General features: G+C 37.7%; 1 protein-coding gene across 1 annotated transcript in view; it reads left to right on the forward strand.

Annotated features, from left to right (window-relative positions):
• Positions 1-22,998, forward strand: part of LOC576015 — a 45,484-nt gene that overhangs the window by 17,196 nt on the left and 5,290 nt on the right. Inside the window, exons 4-5 of the mRNA XM_776364.4 lie at positions 20,643-20,976; positions 22,196-22,632. Of these exons, the coding sequence (XP_781457.2) occupies positions 20,718-20,976; positions 22,196-22,632 (696 nt within the window). The 5' untranslated portion in view covers positions 20,643-20,717. The remainder of the gene's footprint in view (positions 1-20,642; positions 20,977-22,195; positions 22,633-22,998) is intronic.

Below are 22,998 nucleotides of genomic sequence, written 5' to 3' on the forward strand. Positions count from 1 at the left end.
TGATGATTTCCTTGAGGATGAACATGGATGTATTTTCTTTTGTCATGATTAGAAATTAGGGTCAAGGAAATACGGTGTCCCGTGGGGGTAGAAATGTATTCATTGCCCAGGGATAAATGAGAGAGGACACTGCAGGAAATTAGCCACTTTTTCTTACCTGATTGTTGCAGGTACAAAAATATAGCCTATTTGTTAGAGAGACTGTGAATTAAAGTAGGCTTATTTTTATGTCATATAAGCGGAGAAGAAGAGGGAGAGATACATGTATATATATTTTGCATTTATGTAGAAAAGATAGGTAGATAGAGTAAGAGAGAGAGAGAGAGAGAGAGAGAGGGAGAAAGAGAGGGGAGGGACAGAGAAAGAGAGAGAGAGAGAGAGAGAGAGAGATAGAAAGAGAGATGTACATAATCTTATCAAAGAAAATGAATTTATTTTCTTAAGATATGGCATCCTTGTAAGAACGTAATACTCTCTCTCTTTCTCTCTCTCTTTCTCTCTTCCTCTCTCCCTCTGATAAATGAGAAATTAACTGAGATTTTCATATTTCTCCTGGTATGAGAGAAGGAGAGAAAACAAGAAAAGAACTGGAATATCAGGAGAAATATGCAAATTTCAGTAAATTTCTCATTTATCAGAGGGAGAGAGTGGGGAGATAAATCAATTTAAAGGACAGAGTCTGGGAAAGAGAGTTAGGGAGGGGTATATATTGGGGGATATGACAGCAGGGTTGTCAGACTACATTTCCAGAATAATTAGTTAAAATCAAATAAAGGTCAAACAAATTTACAAATTTCCTGGAAAACAAAAATTCTGAATGGAAGAGGGACAAGCAGCCTCGCTCTAGTGATGGCTACGGTTGCAATATGAGATAGTAGACGTTCCTCTTTGTAACTATGGAAACCACTTCAGTCATGTGTAATATTACTAGTCATAGACACAGTCATGCGCAAGGCCAAATAGGAGGCTTCGCGTTCTTGTACACGGAACTACATATTTACTTAAGTACAAGGTATTGTTGTTCTTTCTCTTTCGGGATTCCTGAAAAAAAACAATTTATTGCAGATTACACAGGATTCTTGTAATATTTTTTCCTGAAAATTTCGCTAAATGGAAAAAGATGAATATATTTCCATATTCTAAGGGGTCCTGTGATATTTAATCTATTACATAGGGGTGAAAATGGCCTCCGGACAAAATGTAACGCGAGTTACTGTAACGTGAGTTACCGACATATTTGCTTCCTGCATTTTACTAGTCCATTGTTTCTTATCTTTAATATTGTGATCTTATACTAGTAAGTCACAACCTACTATCAAATTAAAGTAGGAAAGATTTTGTCAAGATTGTCTAGTATGAGGAGAAAAGAGGGTCTCGTAGAATTGACCATGTCCTTTTTTTGTAACGCGAGTTACTGAAATTCAATAATCCAAGAATCTAAAAATGTTTGTTCTTCAATTTTCTTTTTTGTTTCATTTAGTTGTTCTATATCTACCCTGCCCATGTTTGAAAAAAGTATCTTGTAGATCCTAGCAGTTCTAAAGATATAGGCACATTATCGTGTCAATGTACCCATTAAGTGTAACGCGAGTTACCATGGAATGGCCCTTCTTTCTCTTTCGGGATTCCTGAGTGATATAAAATTACAATTACTATTTCTCTTTGTAACTATGGAAACCACCTCAGTCATGTGTAATATTACTAGTCATAGGCACAGTCATGCGCAAGGCCAAATAGGAGGCTTCGTGTTCTTGTACACGGAACTACATATTTACTTAAATACAAAGTATTGTTGTTCTTTCTCTTTCGGGATTCTTGAGTAATATAAAATTACAATTAAAGTGCAATCCTAACCTTGTAATAATTGATTTGTATAAAAGTAGAAAAATAACAGAAACAGAATTAATGGCAATAGTTTGAAATGAATCTGACCAATAATAAGGAAGTTAGGAATATTTGAAGTATGAGATCACTTACTCTATGCAAAGCTGAAATAGGTTAAGAATAGACCCTCCTGAGCTATGATTTTTTGACAAATTTCAATTTGAGTTATTTTATATGTTGGAAACAGATTGGAAAGTAGTCTGGCACTACATCACATTGACATTACCGCTTCAGCTAATTTGAAATGCCAGACATGTCGTGATTACAGCTTTCTTGTATGAAGTCAGATTTAATTGAACTTTTATCAGTTTGCTTCTCTGATGTTTTTGCTTCCTTTTTTTATAGAGGAGTTGTCTATTTGGGTGGGATTTCCCTTTAAGCTTTTACGTAGAGTTCGTATTTCATGAATTTGAATATGTTAGGAAGCCAGTCTATTGTATGTACAGATTTTAGAATAATTTACAATTTCATTACAATACATACAATACAAACAATGTACATAGTATACAATGCACATGTAGCTTGTACATGTAACAAATTTGAACGTCGATATATTCAATACTAGAGAGCACAGAAAGAACAAAGGCATTGGAAATATATATTATTTTTTAAAGCCTAGTTATTTGAGCAATGCAAGCATTTTAACTCTGTAGTAAATCACTGCAGCAGTAGTGCTTTATATCAAGAAATGAACAATCACTGCTAGAAGATCCAAGTAAATACCATTTGTCTTGTCTCTCCGCTGCCCTTGAGGGGGTGCTTTCCCTGTCGAATCAGAGGTGTCAGGCTCTCCAGTGACAAAGAACAATCGTAAATTCTGCTCGAAAGAGTTCACCGGAATCTGGCACACACACTCGTTGTAATATAAAAGTGTAGATGCTTAGAGATATTTACATTACAAGGCGATGGAAAGTATACGTGCATGCATTAGTTGGCTGATCTCAAGAAAATGTTAAAGGGCAATCCAACTCTTGTAATAAATCTATTTGTATGAAAGCAGAGAAATAAGATTAAAAGAATGGTGGAAATTCGAAATAAATCGGAGCAGTAATAAGAAAGCTACGAATGCTGGAAATATGAGATCACTATAAGGTCCATGCTTGAAATGGCAGTTTGGTCAGTGGATAGTGATAAAGTTGGGGAGAACTCTCCCTTTTGTAGGTTGGGGACAATTCTCCAATTTGGAAATATCTGTTTGTTAATTTCTGTTTTTCTCTTATTAAAGCGCTATTTCCCTTGGGGCAGTACTCAAAATATATTATGGTTACCATTTTATTGTAGGTCCCATAAAGAGAAAAGACCTTCCATGCAGACTCGTACATTTTTGAAAAAAATTATAGTTTTAGTTATTTTGTGTGTTGGAGCAAGTAGGAATATTGTCCTCCACTACATCACAGAGTCAGTTTTTGATTCATCCAAGTTAAGATCTAAGTATAAGAGGAAAATTTGATATTTAGGTTATTGATACAATAATTTATTTCCCCCTAATTTTAGAATTTTAAAAAGTGTTGCACCTTTTGTGTTTAATCAACTAATAGCATTTGTAGGTATTCATACAGATAGAGAGAAAGAGACAGGGAGGGGAGCTGAGAGGGAGGGGAGACAGAAGGAAAAAGAGAGAGAGAGAGACAGAGGGGAGGGGTGGGGGATGGTGAGAGGGAGGGAGAAACAAGTAAATGGTGGGAGTTAACAGTGGGGTGAGGGGGTGTTAGGGAGGTAATATAAACTTGTACAATATATAGTGAGATGGAGAGAGAGAGAGAGAGAGAGAGAGACAGACAGAGAGAGAGAGAGAGGGAGAGAGAATGCAAGAAGTGGGCCAAACATTTTTTTCACGCTACATTGTATTGTACAGTACGTGTGCATACCCCAGTCCCATTCCTTAATTCACCCATTGTGTCTTCTTTGCGGAGAAGGAGAATGCGTCATCGGAGAGAGTCAGAATTGCTCCCTTGAACTCTCGATGAGGTGGGAGGTTTTAATGAGCTCCGTTGAATCTTTGAACTCGTGAACGAAGGGAGTCCAGATGAAGGTGAAGAATGCAGGCAAGCATCGATGAGGGAAAATACAAAGGATTCACATGATTCTTTTCTTCCCCATCTTATCAGTGTTCATTGTAAAGGTGAGGTGAAGACACTTTTCTTGAGTTTAGCTTTAACCAAAAAAGTTGAGATCTGGTCATGTGATTACATCGTGAAACTGTCTGGAATGATTGGAAAGGTTGATTATGTTACACTTCAGTTTTGGTGTATAATATGAGGCTTTGGAGTTTGGAATCATCAAAATGATTTTAAAAAATTGCCCAGTTTTACTTTAAGTCACATGCATTGTACACAGAAAGGTGAATATGGGACTACACAAACAACCCTTTTCGATGAAAAATACAAATTTATATCAACTGAGGACAATGAACATAGAATACAAAGGAATAACACATATTTTCTCTTTCAGTATTTAATACACAAAGGCAAATTAAAACCTCATTTCCTTCACCCCTCTAAATTACGGGTCAATGGATAAAATTTGCTGTGGTGATGGTGACGACATAACACATGGACCCGATTGGCTAGCCTTTATAGCTGAGGCCGTGAGCTGTGCTTAATTGATGCAAAGTCATTGTGAATATGCCTATACCGGTACTCCACCTAGATGATGTCATCCAGTCGAAAGCTAGTTTTTAGGTCGACAACTACCGATTTTCAAAGCTTTAGATTTTGAGTTTTCAGAGAGCAGTTACTCCTGTAATTGGTATTATTGTAATAAATGGCTATTACAACCTTTTTGTTGATATTATTAATCTATTTCATTTTTCACTTCTGATGGGTCCTTAATTGAACTCTAAAATAATACTGCAGTGCTTTTATAGCGCATATAACTGCGGTAGCCTCGATCTCTACGTACTGAGGAATTATAAAGATATAAAAGGGAGAAATAGGCGGAGTAAAAATGGAGGACTTTAACTCAGTCAAAATGCTATTTAAACAAGCCTGTTTTAAGGAAAATTTAACTTAAAAATTTGCCTCATGAATTCACTTTGTGATACAATCATTGTTTTAACATAACTGCACAAAAAAGCAGAATTTATGAAAAATAAATGCCCTTTTGTTTGGTGTTCTATGCATAGGCCTACATGCTACATTGTACCAAGGAGATTCAAGGTGAATCTCCTTGATTGTACATAGCCTACAGATATATGTCAACACAAAATGGTTTTATTGATGATTAAGTCTTTGGGAAAGATTGGCCAGCAGGTGATATAGATTTTTTAGGATGATTCTTCTGAAGTTAAATCATATTTTAGATTATAATAAACCATGGTCATTGTTTGATAAAGCAAACTAAATTTCTTTCCTTTGGAGATGGTTTTAGAAGTCCTCCCCGATTCTCTTTTTTTCTAAGTTTGGGACGTATTTCCACTTTTCACATTTGGACATCCATTCCATCTGTCTACATTTGTCACCTTTCAACAGTGCCCAAATTTGAGAAAATGCTGGTAAGACTTAAAACACATGTTTTGTTTAGTTTTCTGGATTTGTTAAAGGTACTATGTCCCATTTGAAGGCCAAAAAAATGAAAAAGTTAAATTCCAACTGCATTTGAAAGATAATACTAATATAGAACTTCCCTAAAAAAGATGGGGCTTGAAAATGTCTTAAAGTGGGAAAATAACGACTAATTAGTTGTCAAATCGACTTTAGGGCTATAGAGCCCAAAAGTAATAGTCTTGATTTTCAGACCATTGTACCGAATGGTCATACGTTTTATGCTGCGCAAAGATTCAATCAGTTTAATCTTGGCCATCACAAGAAGTGGGTTATTGATGTAGACAAATGCTCATGTACCCTTTACAACTCTTTTCATGTATGTTATTACCAAAGAAGAAAAAAGCCAGTCAGTCACTCAATAGTGTCTGACAGTGAAGTCTAGCAAGTAAACAGGTTTCCTTGCATAATTTGAATATGAGGACACTGCTAACGTTTAAATTTTACAGATAGGACATACATGACATATTCATAATTCCTGCAAAGTTCTACAGAATTTGATGTTGGCTGCAAAAGGGACATAGTACCTTTAATGCATTTTTTTCATTATCTTTTCATCCTCGCAAACCCTGGAAATATCGGGACATTAGACACAGTGTGGATAAATGAATTTCTCTGAATTTCTTGTCTCAATGGAATATATTTAACAGCCTTTTCCAAATGTGGTTGATTCTGGGGTAACCTGGGATGACCTTTGGCATATTTCTAGCACTGACTTCAGAATCTTGGAATGCAAAGGGATGCCTCTATGGATAGTCTTCTTCTCAGACCTAGTGGCCCGAATTCACAAAGGAGGTTTGTCGACAAACCTTGGTTTTCGTACGTCATATGACGCGTTTTACGCATTTTTTACAAACCTGGTTTGTAAAGAACAAAAGGAGGTTTGGCGAAACAAAAGGAGGTTTGAGCTCAAACCTTGGTCTGAGCTCAAACCTTGCTTTGTGAATTCGGGCCTATAAGGCTGACTGGGTTTGAGATGGATAATTTGGAGGCACAGACTCCAATGTGACACTAATTCACTAGAAATGTAAAGCCATGAGCAGTCTATTAGCTCTGCTAGTCTCTGGTTTGCAGCTAGAGCACATTGTCTATTTTCTGTCAGAAACATTAGTTGAGATCTAGACCTATGTCATGTACTAATTTGAGGCAAGTATGTATCTTTAAGTACTGGTTTGTTTACTTATTGAGAAGCTATATCTCCTCATTCATTTATTATTCAATTTTTGATCTATGGAAGGTGAAAAATACATGGTAATAAGAGGCAGTGGTACGAAACACAAAACAGAGAAAATGAAAATTTATTCCATTTATAGCCCATTTCAATTGTAATGCATGCAAGGCAACAGGCTGCAGTATATGGCAGCTTGATTGAATTCCTTGCTGTCGATACTCTCCCTACTCTAACTGGTGGTTTGCATGCATGGAATGGCTACTACTACTAGCCAGCATACCAGTGATGATTAACGCATTCTCCGAAGGCCTCGAGTTAGAAGGTCGACTCAATTATCTCTCCATGGGTGCTAGCGCTGGATGCTGGGACGTCGTGGTAACGGGAGGATCGCATCGCGGCCAGTGATTGCCTCCTCGCCCCTTATTACATGAACGCACCACAGCGCCGGTTGGCAGGGCACTAGCGGCAGTTTGTGTACTTCAAGTAAGGGACTCCTCAGTGGCGTAGTGGTGTTCATGCTTTTTTCATTAGCATAAAACATGCTTCGTCTAAATTAATATGTTGAACTCTTCGTACCCTCCCATAGTCAACTCTTTCTAAGAACCATGTACAGTCTGAGGCTCGACTGCAAACAGGAGCTATTCGACTAATACCACATTACATGTAGATGCATTTTGCTCTTGTGTTATTCACCTGCCTCTCTGATGCTGTTATGTAGACAGCAAGGATTTATTAAAGTTTAGGCTTTCAATAGTCTTGGGCTTGATTGCAAAAGGATGAGCTATTCAACTGATAGTAACACCACATAGATGCATTTTGCTCTTGTGTTATCCAACCGCCTCTCTGATGCTGTTATGTAGCCAGCGAGGATTTATTAAAGTTTAGGCTTTCAACACATCTCCTTCATTAGGTGAGTCACTTGTATAATACCTGTGTGAAACTCTGCCGTCATGATTATTTTTAGTTAGAGGATTCATTAGAATGCATACAGGTACATGTACTCTGTATTGATGTACATCGTAAACCTCTGATGTGATTACATGTTGGAATTCAAAATTTAAGCCATGATGCTAATCAGGTGGTGTATTCGATTGTCGATTTCGATAGTCAATTACGATTGTCAATTTTGATTGTCAATTTGCATTTACAGATGCACCATTTTCCATTTGTACTATGGTTTATACTTACAGTACATATTTTCTTTATATTTTGAACGTTATCATGTCAGTTTATACAGTGTATTGGTATGTAAATTTGATATTATTGTCAAGCATGACCTTAATTCATTTGACCTTGTTTCCTACGTATTACTAATGATATAAATTCTAAGCTTATAAAAAGTATAAATAGGCACCAATGTCATGGAAGGAGAGAATAGTCTGTAAACACTATAGTCACTAGAGAGAATGATAGATGTCTCCTTAAAAAAAAATAATATTGATCAGGGTATTGTTAATGTACGTTGAGCAAGAAGAATGTGATACCATATTCATATTGATTTTCTGAAAGGATCAATAAACTTTTCATATTAAAACTTCAAACATGTTTGTACTCCAAATAACAGATCAATGCTAACAACATTGGAAGGTAATAGGATCGATTTGATCACACATTCTTTGAGTCGTTTTCCCTGAAAACGGAAATAGAGCATACAATTTTAAAATAATATTGCTAATTGAATGGACTGGCTTTCTGTATTGCATGCACTGATTCTTTTGTTTTTGAAGGTTCTACTTTTCTACTTCTACTTTTCAGCATAATACCCGCAGTTTCCTTCTGATTTTGTTATTTGCCTCCCAATATTTTCCCCTCCAGAACTCCCGCTTTTTCTCCTTTTCCCCCTCGTTTTCCTCTTCGCTGTCACTATCAATCTCAACATTTATTTTTCTCCCAACCTGACTGTTGAAGATGCTGACCTGACCCCCTTTTCCTCTCTCTCTCTCTCCCTCTCTTTCTCTCTCTCTCACTGTCTCTCTCTGTGTGTCTCTCTCTCAATTTCCCTCTTTGTGTGTGTCTCTCTCAATTTCCCTCTTCCCCTTAATCTCTCCATCCCCCACCTCTCTTTATCTCTTTCCCTTTCCCCTCTGTCTCTCTCTCTCTCTCTCTCTCTCTCTCATTTTTCCTCTTCCCCCTTATGCTCTCTCCATCTCCCACCCTTTTTGTATCTTCTACCTCTCTCTCTTTCTCTCTCTCTCTTTCTCTCTCCCTCTCTCTCCCTCTCTCTCTCTCTTTCTCTCTCTCTCTCTCCCTCTCTTTCTCTCTCTCTCCCTTTCCCATGGCGTGCCATGACACCGCATTAATGACAGCTCCTCTGCCGCATAACTCCTAAAGGTCGAATGGTCAAACTGGTGTATCTCCAGCATGGTACTGCTTGGGAATTTAATCCGACGACACCAACCACTGTAGTGCCTCTAGAGGCGCGTCTTCATCATCTCGAGATTGCCAAATAGCCCACTATTTCTGATTAGGATAGTTGAAATAGCTGGATATTTGGCAATCTCGAGATAGTGAAGACAGGCCTTATATAGCTCCCTCCAAATCTCGCCTTACTCGAGCACCACTGTGGCTTTCATACGCTGTTCAGAATAGATAAAATTTATAGAGAACTTGTGTTTAAACATTGTATAAAGAATCATAAAAGAATCATCGGGCGAAAGGGGCCTCCGGACTACACGTGGATGATACATTGTACGTTAAAATCTTGATAAAGAGAAAGAGAGAGAGGAGGAAGAGAGAGAGGTGGGAGATAGAGAGAGTAAGGGGAAGAGGAAAAATCAGAGAGAGAGAGAGAGAGAGGATAAGAGAAAGAGAAAGAGAGAGGGGAATAAGAGAGGAGAGAGAGAGATACGTTTAAATGTATAAAGAAACTAGTTTTGAAGAGGTAAATTGACTCAAGAGCTGGACCGTCATCATTACACACTCATGATAAGTCTGCTATACAATTTTAATAGTGTACACCGTTCAGACTAGAACAAAATGAGTTTCGAAAAGATTCTAAAAAGATGCTCATCAGAACTTTTCTATGAGCTTCATCGGAGCTATTTATAGTCTCTGCTAGTTCTTTTGTCATGTTGTATATTATTTCAGCAAGATGTGAGATCTTTATAGTTATTTTTCTGACAAACGACCAATTGCAAGCATACTACAGCTCTCTCTTGCCACCATATTTATATTTCTTTCACATTGCTCAGTCGGGCGTTATAACGCATTGCACCATTTCAGGGTGACAAGGTAGCAACAGAAACCTTTGCCATGCAGCTCTCTGACTCTCTCTCTCCCTACGTCTGCTTTTGTCTCTAATACATTATATAAACAGGTCCCTGGATGCTCCTCGAAAGCAACGAATAACAGGAATCAAAGAAATATTAAATATTAATGTGCATTGATCAAGATTTTTGGTGATATTTTACATGGACATGTAAAGCCTCCGTCACAAATGCCATTACGAACTGCTACGAAAGATTTTCAGACATTGGAAATTCGGGAGACAATGGAAAAATGGAGATTCGTACAAAATTATTGTCGCATGAACCTATGTGACCTTAGCATAACTCACGCTTGCAAGACATCTGCACCTTGAAGTTGGATTTGAATGACTTTCTCTTTGTACTGCCTTGTTTCTATTTCTGAAATTAAAAGAAATAAAATAAAAGATGTTTGGTACTGGTTTTAGAAAACAAAAGAATGGCCAGAATCAAAGAAGTATTCAAGTAACATGTGATATACATTTGTGCTCATTGAACAATAATATAAAAGATATTATTCTTAGATATTCACAATTCAAGCTTGCAAGTCATCTGTAGTGCTTCGTAGCTTTAGGATTGATTTGATGTCTCTTAAAGTTTATCCATTTGTTTAAATTTGTTCCTGAAATTTTTAAAGATTATTTTTCATGCTGGTGTTGGAGACCACAAGAATGTCAGGAATCAAAGAAATATGTATTTTAGGTTCATTAATCAATATCATATATGGTTCTTATAATCATACCTATTTTGTCCTCTCTTTATCATTTTTTTCTTCACCATTGCCACACATGAACAGTTAAAATTATGCTTAAAACATTATAAATTCATACTATTTGTGTAGCAATATCTCGATCGTTTTCCTAAAATAGAATGTCATCTTGAAACTCCACCATCAAGTCAAGATCATTAATTTTTTCTTGCTGCAGATGAAACTCTATTTTGAAACTACCTCTCTCTCTCTCTCTCTCTCTCTCTCTCTCTCTCCCTTAAATAATTGTCTCTGACAAGTGTGATATCTGGATAAAGGTAGAAACCTGCATTTTGCTATTTGTGTAGTATGGTCATGAATCCTCTTTTTTTAGGTCTTTCTTTAAATAGAATGCAATCGTGAGACTCGAGGGCCTCGTCAAGACCATTCTTCTCTTTTCTTGCTACATATGAACTCTATTTTGAATCTACCGCTTTCTCTCATTCCCTCGGAATAATTGTCTCTCATGAGTGTGATATCTGGATTAATAGAAACTTGCATTTTGCTATTTGTGTAGTAGGATCATGAATCCTCTTTTTAGCTCATTCTTTAAATAAAACGCCATTGTGAGACTCAAGCGCCTCGTCAAGTTCATTCTCTTTTTTCTTGCTGCAGATGAAACTCTATTTTGAGTCTGCCGCTATATATCTCTCCTTACCCTGTAATAATTGTCCCTCATGAGTGCGATATCTGGATAAATTTAGAAACCTGCATTATAGTAAAGATACTATTTGTGTAGTATGATCATGAATCCTCTTTTTAGGTCATTCTTTAAATAGAATGCCATCGTGAGAATCAAGCACCTACTCAAGATCATTCTTTTTTCCGTGCTCCTTATAAATGAAACACTGAAGGGCATCTACCGGTATCTCTTTCTCTCTTTCTCCCGTAATTATTCCTTTTCTTCCTTTAAACTTGCGAAAAGAAATCAAATCTCCTAGCCTAGATCACTTGTGGCTTGAACAGCTATCTCTTTAGCCATATACGAGGAGTTATTTCCAAACTTATTCGGTTTCTTGGGACTGCGGCTATATTTAAGACAACCACCTCTCTCGTGACAAAAAAAAAAGCAGCAGAATTTTGCTCCATTCTAGCGCGTAATGTCCTTGCTTGTGGGAAAGCGATATAAGCAGGATAATTTGAGCTCCTGTATCTATTTCTCGTGCACGTATCTCCGTAGAGATTTTGCCTCATGTCGGCCCCTGGGGAAAAGTGGAGACTATTGTCAATCTAGGGATTTAATGAAATATGACCGTTTCTCATTTTCCCTAAATTGTTGGGAACTTATGTTTAGTACATTTGGTTGCACCATGTTATTAGCAAATTATTAGGTATATTTAGATTTGAATAGTATAATCAGTATACTAGACTTGATCCATTCAATGCATGCATGCGTTCATTCCATATACAACCATACATTTCTACAATGCTTTAAGATGAAAGGGACAAAAGTATAGATGTATTTTATTAGTGTTGCTTGTTAAAAGCATATTGATATAGGTATTAGTGCAGTTTCACGACTTAATGCACACTGAAATTTAAGTCATCAATTTGTGTTCATCTGTATTTACTTCAGCTTACCGCAACTGTGATGCTAGCAAAGGTTTTATGTAGGAAAGTTAAAAGAAACAAATGGAAAGAAAAAAAACATAAACCATGAAAACAAAGTTCATGCTCAGCCTTATTTCCAGCATAAGCTTGGTGAGAAAACACCAGCTGTATTTTAGATTTGATAGAAGACCATTCTTAATGCACTGGAAGGACTTTAGCAGTTTTATAAGCTAAAATTTTCCAGAGTTTACTGTTAAAAGGTTATCAATAATTCATAGCGCAAGGAGTCTGAAATGTCAAAGGTGATAGACTATAATGCCGTATCAGCCCACACCCTCACCCACACCCTCTCCCACACCCTCTCCCACACATTCAAATAGAGTGATTCGAGCATAGAGACTATTAACTAATGCTGGTACCTCATTAAAAAAAAACAGAGTTACCGTAACTAACACCCTTCTAGCTCTCCAAAGAATATAAAGACAAAAATTAAGTAAAAATAATTTCAAACTGTATGAATCCAAAAGCAAGATTCATCCTGTAGTTGGCAGGCCTTTTTTTTCTTTAGTAATTACCATTTGTTTCAGTAACAATAATTTTTTTCAAGAAATGGGTTCTCCACGTCATCTTATTTTATTATTTGTACCTCTTTAATGTTTTTTTTTATCATAAGGGAGTTTTCCTTATTTTTTCATTTTCTGAAGGGCAAAATTAACAAACAAGTTATTCGTTTTCTAAGTGGCAATTATTGTTATTGAAATTGGTATAATGGCTGACAGTGTAGTTTATTTCACTGTTTGCTTTCAAGGAGAAACAGTTGTGTTTTGCAAAAAATGCATTGCAAAAGGGGAGATAAGAAGAAAAAAAGATGTATGAAAATGAGGGAAAATGATGCTGGAGCCCACTAAAGACAGACAAAGAAGAAAAAGTACAGATGACGAAATACAAAGATCCTTTTTCCTAGCGAGATTTATCCAATATAGGCAAATTGAGACAGAGAGAGAAAGAGAGATATGTAAATATATATAATATAAGAGTTAGAGAGAAGGGAGAAAGAGGAGGGAAAAGAGAAGAGGGAAAGAGGAGACAAAAGAGATAGAGAGAGAGAGAGAGATATAGAGAGAAAAGGGAAATAGAAAGAGAGAGAGAGAGAGAGAGAGGGAGATAATATACAAGATAGAAAGAAGAGGGAAAGAGAAAGATAAAGAGAAGAGAAGAGAAGAGGAGAAAGAGAAAGAGAAAGAGAAAGAGAAAGAGAAGAGAAGGAGAATAGAGAGAGAGGGAGATAATATACGACATAGAGAGAAAAGGGAAAGAGAAGAGAAGAGAAGAGAAGAGAATAAGATAGAGAGAAGAGGGAAAGAGAGGAGAAGAGAAGAGAAGAGAATGAGATAGAGAGAAGAGGGAAAGAGAAGAGAAGAGAAGAGAAGAGAAAGAGAATATAGAGAGGGAGATAATATACGACATAGAGAGAAGAGAAAAGAGAGAGAAAGAAAGATAAGAGAGAGAGATGGAGAGATGCATTGCCTAGTTCATAGCCTTGCTAAGAATAAACCATGCCCACGTCACTCGGAGACGTAAACTGTGACGTGGCTCACAGAAATGCCAGTAATTGTTCTCAACGGTACATGCCCGAGGTTTACTATCGTATTTTACGACTCCTTCTCTTTCTCTCTCTCTAATCCCTCATCTTTCTTATTCTCCCTACTCTCTCGATCTGCGATACTTTTGCAACGTTTGTAGGTTGCAACAAATATGTTCACACTTAGCATAGAAAGACCGTGGGTGTGTTTTCTATTTGAACAAAGGAACGCAATGAACTACTATAAGTGTTCTACTTTTCTAGTATAATTTGGAATAGCATTATTTATTTGCGTTATCACACCTTCTGTTCAGAGTCAGAAGGATGTTAAAGGGGAAGTCCACCCTGAAATTAAGTTAGTTTTAATAGGAGTAGAAAAATGAGAGAAACAAGTCAGTGAAAGTTTGAGCAAATTCCGATTAAAAATAAGGAAGTTAGGATTTTTGAAGTTGTGATCAATCAAACACAAATTGGCAACTCTATGACGAATCATGCGAGCTCAACTTCCATTTGCTCAGTACTAAAAAAATCTAAAATTTTCATTTTCCCTCAAGAAAAATTTCAACCATACATGCACCCTAAATATAATAAATGCAAATATGTTTCTACACTCCCCCTGCAAGGAACAAATATATATTCCGTCATCAATAACGAAGAAAACATGATTTTATGGAATATTATGCACAAAGCAAATGAAGGAGAGCTCGTATAATAAGTCACAGAGTTGCCAATTTGTATTTGATTGATCACAACTTCAATAATTCATAACTTTCTTATTTTCATTCAGAATTTGCTCAAACTTTCACTCACCTGATTTTCTTATTATTCTGCCTCTATCGAAACAAACTTATTTTGGGGGTCGACTTTCCCTTTAATACCGTGTTAAATTTATCAAGTATATGATTTAACACCCTTTTTGCTCCAAAAAGACTACAAATGCAGCAACAAATGCTTTCAATTTCTTCCAGTCTCTGTCTTTCCATCTTTTCATCTTCTTCCATGGTCTCTCTCTCTCTCTCTCCCTCCATCTCCCTCCATCTCTCTCCATCTCTCTCTCTCTCCCTCTCTTTCCCTCTCTTTCCCTCGCTTTCCCTCATCTCCCTCTCTTTCCCTCCATCTCCCTCTCTTTCTCTCCATCTCCTTCTGTCCATCTACAATGAGCAACTAAATTATTCATACCCCTTGTAAATTTGATGTTTGATGTTTTTTTGTAACTCGAGAATGAAAGGTGGACTTGTTAAATCAAGGCCTTTGTTGAATACTTTGAGATGTACAGTAAGCTTTGATACGTCAACTTCTCAAGAAACATAAACCAGGACGAATCAATTTTTCACATACTTCCAAAAATACAAAATATGCTGTATGGGTAATGAATAATTTAGTTGTTAATTGCCGTTTCTTTATACAGCCCATTCAATTTGTCCATCTGCATGTACATGTATTTAGTCTCACCCAATCATTTTCTATTTCTTATTACATATATCGTCGCTGTTTTCACGAAGTGACGTTAGTGAAAAAAAATTGCATTCACTTTGCGTTACGATTTTCCTCACTACCGTCACTTCGTGAAAACAAGGACGATATGTACGACTACATGTACAATGTTTGTGTGACTCTATCTCTTTCATTCTCTCCCCTTTTCTGCCTCTGATACTCAGTCTGTTTGAATTTTGCAATTGTACCAATTAGTAGGCTACGCATTGTCTCTTTCTCTTACTCTGTCTCCGACTCCCACTCCATGCTCCCTTACTCTGCACACGTCTTCTAGTTGGTGTTTTCATATAGCTATTATTTTCCTTTCCCTCTCTCTCTCTCTCTCTATCTCTCTCTCTCTCTTCTCCCTCTCACTCTGACCCTCCCTCTCATATGCACTCCCACTACCCAGTCTTCAGCGATGCAACTGAGGGAGATGATATACGACATAGAGAGAAGAGGAAAGAGAGAGAAAGAAAGAGAAGAGAAGAGAGAGAGATGGAGAGATGCATTGTCTAGTTCATAGCCGTGCAACTGTTTCTAAATGTACACCCTCTGTTTGTCTCTCTCTCTCTCCCACTCTATTCTCACGCTTCTAAAACTCTACTGCTCCATTCTCCTCTTTTTAATCATCCCTTTACTCTCTCTCTCTCTCTCTCTCTCTCTCTCTACTTGTACCATATTTCTCCTCATTTAAAGGTTCTGTCTACACTTTCAATTATTCTCTCTCTCTCTCTCTCTCTCTCTCTCTCTCTACTTGTAACACATTTCTCCTTTTCATATAAAGGTTCTGCCCGCACACAATCTATATCTCTCTCTCTCTCTTTCTCTCTCTCTTTCTCTCTTTCTCTCTCTCTCACTCTTTTCTATTTTTACCCACTCCGGCACTCTCTCTCCAATCTTTAGCTGCAATGCTCGCTTAGGGAGATTGTTTTCATTGAGGTCGAGCGAGCCAGGGATGGCCAGTTGTTGCTTTGTGACGATCAGGCGAGGAGATCTCTCCGAGGAGCTCGCAAAATTCAATAGCTTTGTTTTCGAGATCCTCTGTGTACACAGCTTGTTACAACGATACATGCTGTGGTTTTTTGTGTCATGTTTTCTTACAAAAACTGATCTGCATTTATATCTGGAGTTTTGATCAATTGAAACATCTTCATTGTATCTGCTGCTTTCTCACGCTCTATCACACAATGGTGTAAAGTGATGCTACATTTTCCAGTTGAATATAGCAGTTGATTTTTATTGCTCTCCTTGAAGATTTGTTTTTCTCGTGGGAAAAGTGGTTCTATCATACAATAGAGCATGGGATGTAAATATAAGGTAATTTTATTTTATCTTACTTGTTTTGATTCAATTTTATAGTGCATTCAACAAGTGTGTCTTGTGATGTTTGAAGATGAAGTTGAGTTCTAGTAATGAGAAATGCATTGGACCAAAATTAATCTGCATGTATGCCTACGTTCTTATTTGGTCAATTCGATATGACCTTGTGCATTTAAAACAAATGTTTGGTTCAGATTTCATTTGGATTTGGATTTTGTAGAGAATAAATGCAAGGATCATTAGGGACGTTTGATACTCTTTTTTAAATTTTTTTGTTACCAGTGTCAAAGTGTCACTCACTACACATCTACTAAAGATGTGTCAGTAGAAAAAAAATCATCTTGGTCTTAAATGTAGACTATCAGGACTGAGATAAATATAATCAAGCAAGGACTTTGACAACATTTAACATGAACATGTAAGGGTCACATGTGATCTGAATCAATCATAAACTCTGTTTATTTACACACCATTGTATGAAACACATTGGTTTTTGAAACTTCTTTGAAACCTCTTGTATTTTCTTCTGTTTTGTGATCACAATGTATATTTGTAATTGTACATGTATACAACATGTGTAATTTTTCTATGACATGATCACTGTTATTTTTCAACCAATGGAGAAAGAATTTCTGTTGCATTCATGACAGATGTATCAATAAATTCAAATTTCAAATTCAATTTGAATCTCTATGCTATGTACATGCATGCCTAGTATACACGTACTGGCAAAACAAAAACCCCTGTTGATACATGTACAAGAAGCAGGGGATTCGTCCCGAGACCTACTTGTACAATCATGTATTGGAGACTCATTGCTCCATCCTGGAATCGGACGGCAACATGCGTAATGCCGTAATCGGATTAAAAAGTATCGTAGCAATTTGCCATGCGTTTGGGGATGATTTGACTGTGATGAGCTGGCTTTGTCGCAGCACTCCAATCTCATTAAGCCAGCTTTCTTGGGCAACTTATATTTGGGTCTGTAAGCGGATGTGTTCATACTGTCCGTTGATCTTGACATTTCATTTGTATGAGAATGATGCTTTGTTAGGAAAGGGATTTGGATTATGGTGTTGTGTGTACTCTCCAGATATTGATGTTCCATTTTTGTAAGAATGATGCTTAGTTAGGGAAACAGTCGAGGGTTTTGATGTTTGCACTCTTGATAAAATTAACGTTTCCTTTTTAGTGAGAATCATGCCTAATTAAGGCAAGGGTGAGGTAACTTTGTGTCATGATGATCACACGGTTCATATGTTGACGTTTCAACTATGTCAGGAATACACTTACAAATGTAGGCCTAATTGGGTGAGTGGAAACATTATTGAGTACATGTACATGTACGTAGAAGTGTTCACACTACCGGTATCTGTTTCTGATGTTTCATTTGTTTGAGAATGGTACTTATTATTTTGGGAGACACAATTGTATGTGGTGGTGTTTGCACTCTTCATATCATCCTTGTTTTCACGAAGTGACGGTAGTGAGGAAAATCGTAATGCAAAGTGAATGCAATTTTTTTTCACTACCGTCACTTCGTGAAAACAGCGACGATCACACTCTTGACTTTTAGCAGAAAATAGGCCTTTAGAATTAGTTAAATTTTTGAATATTTGTTAACTTTCAAACTAAAATTCAAGAAAAACATAGCCACACTCATGACATGTATGGTACACTTGAAAATACTGCAGTAGATAATACAGTGAAACTTTTCCAATAGGGAAAACAAGAAAAGTGGTCTTCATAGGCAGGTGGTCTTTATGTACAGGTGCCTATAGTGCATGTTTTATCAAGAAACCATTTTCTAGGGAAACAAAAAATGTGGTCTTTGTAGACGGGTGGTCTTTGAAAACAGGTTGTCAGTAAAGCAGGTTTGACTGTAATGATACCTTTGAAAATCTTCTAATTAAGAATATGCATGAGTATGTTTTTTAAATGATTATCTTTAAAAGCCTTTTGGCAAATAAGCAGACTTCAATATAAGACGGTGAACCAAAGAAAAAGAAGACTAAATATAGAAGTAAAAATTGGATCCTTATCTAAGTAAGATATGAAGGTCTAGACTTCAGTTAAATGCTAGAAAGTGATGAGATTAGGGAGAGTGCTCCAAAATGAGTTACAAAATTGAAGGAATACATCCTCACCCACGCACGCACACACACCCACCCACACACTCTAGTATTTTTATCAACAATTACGTCACAGAAATGCAATATGTTGGCATAGTCTGCTTATGGTTGTGCTGATAGATTGTTATTTTCAGAGTCTCCATGTTTATTTTCTGTATCTTGTAACTCGATCAGAGTGCAATTTAGAGATGATGTGTTTATTGGATGCACAATTCTTCCAATTTACATCTATATTGTCAAACTTTTCTTTTATGGCCACATGAGAGAAAACATATAAATGGTCATGATTGTAGACAGGTGGCCTTTCTAGACAGGTTCTACAACATGTTTTCTCCAAAGGGAGACTACATGTACATACAGTTTACATTGAGGTGACCATAACAGACCGGTGGTCTTTATAGAGAGGTGTGAAATTATTCGAAAGGTTTGACTGTACGATATTTGAGGTTTTATTTTATGCTCCCTGAAAAAGCTGGGGAATCGTTGATGGATTTACCTGTGGAGGGATATATATGGGGCATGTGCAGTGCTTGGCAGGAGTTATCTGTTTTCCAGCCAGGTTGCGTACGTACATCTCCATGTATATACGTAGAGAAAATTAACATAAAGCCCCTGGCCAACGTGACCCCTAGACTGAGCTATATAGCTGCAGCAAGGCTGGCTGGATCGCTTGCTTGTTGTTTTTCCCAGGGACCTTGTTTTCATGTTGCTGCCATGGCACGAAATGAGAAGAGACAGGGAGAGAGGGGGAAAGAGGGTTCTTAATATAGATGAGGAGAGGGAGAAAGGAGATAGAGAGGGAAGAGACGAGAGAGTGAGGGGGAAGAGACGAGAGAGACAGACAAGAAGATGAGAGAGAGAGACAGACAGACGTAGCAGAAAGATACTTAAAGCAGAGTGAGAGAAAGAGAGAGAGACAGATAGATTGAGGAAAGGGAGAAGAAAAGATGGAGAGCAAAAAAGAAAAGAAGAAAGAGAAGATAGGGAGGTTAGGACAGTGAGGGATATACCGGTAATAGAAAGTTATTACAAAGAATAGTAACATAAATACATGCATGTTCATTTTATGGTTAGTGGTGATAATGTACATGTTCATGTTCATGTATGCTGTGAAAGTAAGTGTAGAGAGAGAGTGAGAGAGAGAGAGAGAGAGAGAGAGGGAGAGAGAGAGAGAGAGAGTGAGAGAAACGAATGCACGTTTATAGTCAGGGACAAGAAAGGAAGAGAAGACACAGGGAAAGTGGTAGAGAGAGAAAGAGAGAGGGAGAGAGGAAAGGAAAGAGGTAGGGAGGGAGGCAGTGAGAGAAGGAGCACATTAGTCATAATGAGAGGGATAGGGGATACATTAAACTAATGTTGCTAGGTGACGTATGGGCAGGCTTGGGAGAGAGAGAGAGAGATATAGATAGAGAAAAGGAGAAGTAGAGAAAATTAGAAAGAAAGATCAAGAAAGCATGGAACAATAAAAAATAAAGAGGATGTTATGTACATGAACATGTATAGCCCTTGACATTCTATCCAATAATTTATGATTAACAACTGTACACAACCTTACATGTACGTGCACAAGTACAAGAGTGCGTTCCTGCGTCACAGTTGCAGTACCGGTACTTAATGATCCCAATGTACAGTTTACCTGGATGACCTAGTGAAGTTCTCTACATGTACAAACACATGGTCTGTATATTTTAGAGATCGCTTGCGGCTACTAGCTGTCTTTCGTGAGGAAGCTCTAGAACATTGAGTTCTTGGTCAACAAACTTATGGTGCCTGAGCCAAGTAGAACTTGCCTGAAACTTGACATCTATCTAAACATGTAGCGTGATATTCAACAATGATGAATATAAAGGCAGTGCACGAGTTTAACACGCAAATCATGTTCTCTATTTTTATTTAGTACTGATTTTTGCATAATTTTTCGTTATTTTGCTTGTAACCAGTATGATGTTGCGTCTTATCCTCCATGCCCTCGTTTTTATCTCCTTTCACAGACATTCTTGTATGATTGACAGCCACTTTAACCAATCACATGTTCAGTAAGCTGGGGACCACACCCAACAGTTGCCATGGGTAACGACGTCCACTGCTTGCGCCCCAAGAACGGGGCGTCGGCTGGGCTGGAGCCCAACTGCTTCAAAGTGCGCAACGTGAACGAGTCCGGGCACGTCGTAAATAAGGGTTACCTCGAGGTCACGCAGACTGACCTCATCCTCCATGTGGTCAACGCGGAGACGGTCAAGTGGCCGTTGAGGTGTCTCCGTCGCTACGGCCATGACGCCAACCTCTTTTCCTTTGAGAGTGGGCGGAGATGTGCCACAGGACCAGGTGAGCAACGTCAAACTCTTTTATTTTTATTTTTTTCATTTGGACAAACAAGTAAAGTAGAAACTTACCAAAATGTATGAAATGTTAAGGCTATAGCACAAATTGATTTTAAAAGTGATGTGGATATAATAATAATAATAATAATAATAATAACAGCCCAATAGTCCACTCCAAATTTTATCAAACCAAAACGGAAATTCTTTTTGCCTAATTGATCGTGAGCCCGGCAGCCACTGAGCAGCGCCAGATACTGAAGATTTTTGGGCACTAGCTGGTTATAATTTGTTTTTCTTGTTATGTCTTTAAAATCCAAAGACTTCACATACTTTTTAATAAAGGAGTGGCAGGGGTGGGATGTAAAATCTTAAATTTCTACTTTAAAGTTTCTTGGTAAATTTCTAAAAAGAGGGGCATTTTAATTTAATATATTATTTTCAAATTACTCTCAGAGTAATTTGAAAATTAACTACCAGACTGGTAGTTAAACAATATGAGTGCTTACCAGTATATTATAAAGCGATTGTGTAGTAGACAAAGGCAATGATGAGCATGTATTTGTTTGGTAGCAGTTTGTGAATTCATATCTTCAGTCATGTTCTTACATGTGAATCACTGATAATTATACCATCATTGGTTATAGTAAAGAATTAAAGCAGGACTGCACTACTTGTAGCTACTTACGTCCTCGATATAGCAAACAATGCCTAAGCGATACCCGTTGGACCCCCCCCCCCCCATGATCCTCTTTTTCTTATGTTAATTGAGCTGATTTGATGAGATAACCACCTGTCAGTGACCACGAAGGGAGGTCTAATCCTTCCTGGCCAAACTAGTGCAGACAGGCTTTAATGTAAATAATTAATCTACTTCGTTCATCTTTTCCTTATCAATGTATGTACGCCTTCAAGAGTAAAATGCCATCCAGAGAATGTACAGCATACGGAGGAGAACGCTACCTCCCCGACATAATAAAAATAACAAGGGGCCTAGAATAGATCTTGGGGCACACCATTTTTAACTAGGGAACGACATGTGAATGACTTATAATTAATCCATCATTCGTTAGTCGAGAATTACTCTTAATGATCCATTTGTTTTGTGAATGTTTTGCTTATCAAGGTATCTACGCCATGTGAATTGCTGATAATTATACCATCATTCGTTAGTCGAGAATTACTCTTAATGATCCATTTGCTCTGTGAATGTTTTGCTTATCAAGGTATCTATGCCTTCAAGAGTAAATATGCCATCCAGATCTTCCGATTGGTGCAAGAGAATGCACAGCACACCGAGGAGAACGCTACCTCTCCAACCACGCCCTCTCCAACCACGCCCAACCTCCCCGCCTCGAGGGCGTCACGGCAACGGAGCCTCAGCAACGACACAGCCTTACCCCCGAGTCAAACCATGAGCCGGGCCAGCTCCAACGCGTCCGGGGTGAACGGTGCCGCGCACGGTGTCGCCAACGGGAGCCTTTCGCCGCATCCCAGCATCAGCTCCAACGTCTCGTTCCCACCCCCGACCAGTCCGGGCCCGCTTTACTTCAACGGGAATGGAAGCGTTAGTACCTGCCTTAGGATGTCGCCCATCTCCCCTACCATGCAGTATATGAATTCAAGTGCTTTTGGAGATATCCCTGAGTCTCCTCTTGAAGGGGTAAGTCGGTTGTTTCTGGTCCTTTTCACCGTCAAAAACAACTCAAGTTTTAGAATATATATATATTTCCATACAAAATGATATCAAGACAATTTTGTTATGTATAGATTCATATTTCCCTTTTCCACTATTTGTGCGTTATTCTTTTCCACTATTAACATTTGTTCCATGTTTTATTATGTCTAAGATATACGCAGGGTAAGGGTTAGGGTTACAATTGGATTTTGCAAGGGGTTTAAGTTCATGTACAGTATTGCATGAAGGAACATTGTTTGGTACTCAGTTTAATTCAAGAATTTGATTAGTGTTATAACTTTCTGTGCCATGACTGTCCTAAAAACATCTTTGTACAAACAATGTTCTATG

The sequence above is a fragment of the Strongylocentrotus purpuratus genome, unplaced genomic scaffold (assembly GCF_000002235.5).
Source record: "Strongylocentrotus purpuratus isolate Spur 01 unplaced genomic scaffold, Spur_5.0 spur5_scaffold_17, whole genome shotgun sequence".
Classification (NCBI taxonomy): Eukaryota; Metazoa; Echinodermata; class Echinoidea; order Camarodonta; family Strongylocentrotidae; genus Strongylocentrotus; species Strongylocentrotus purpuratus.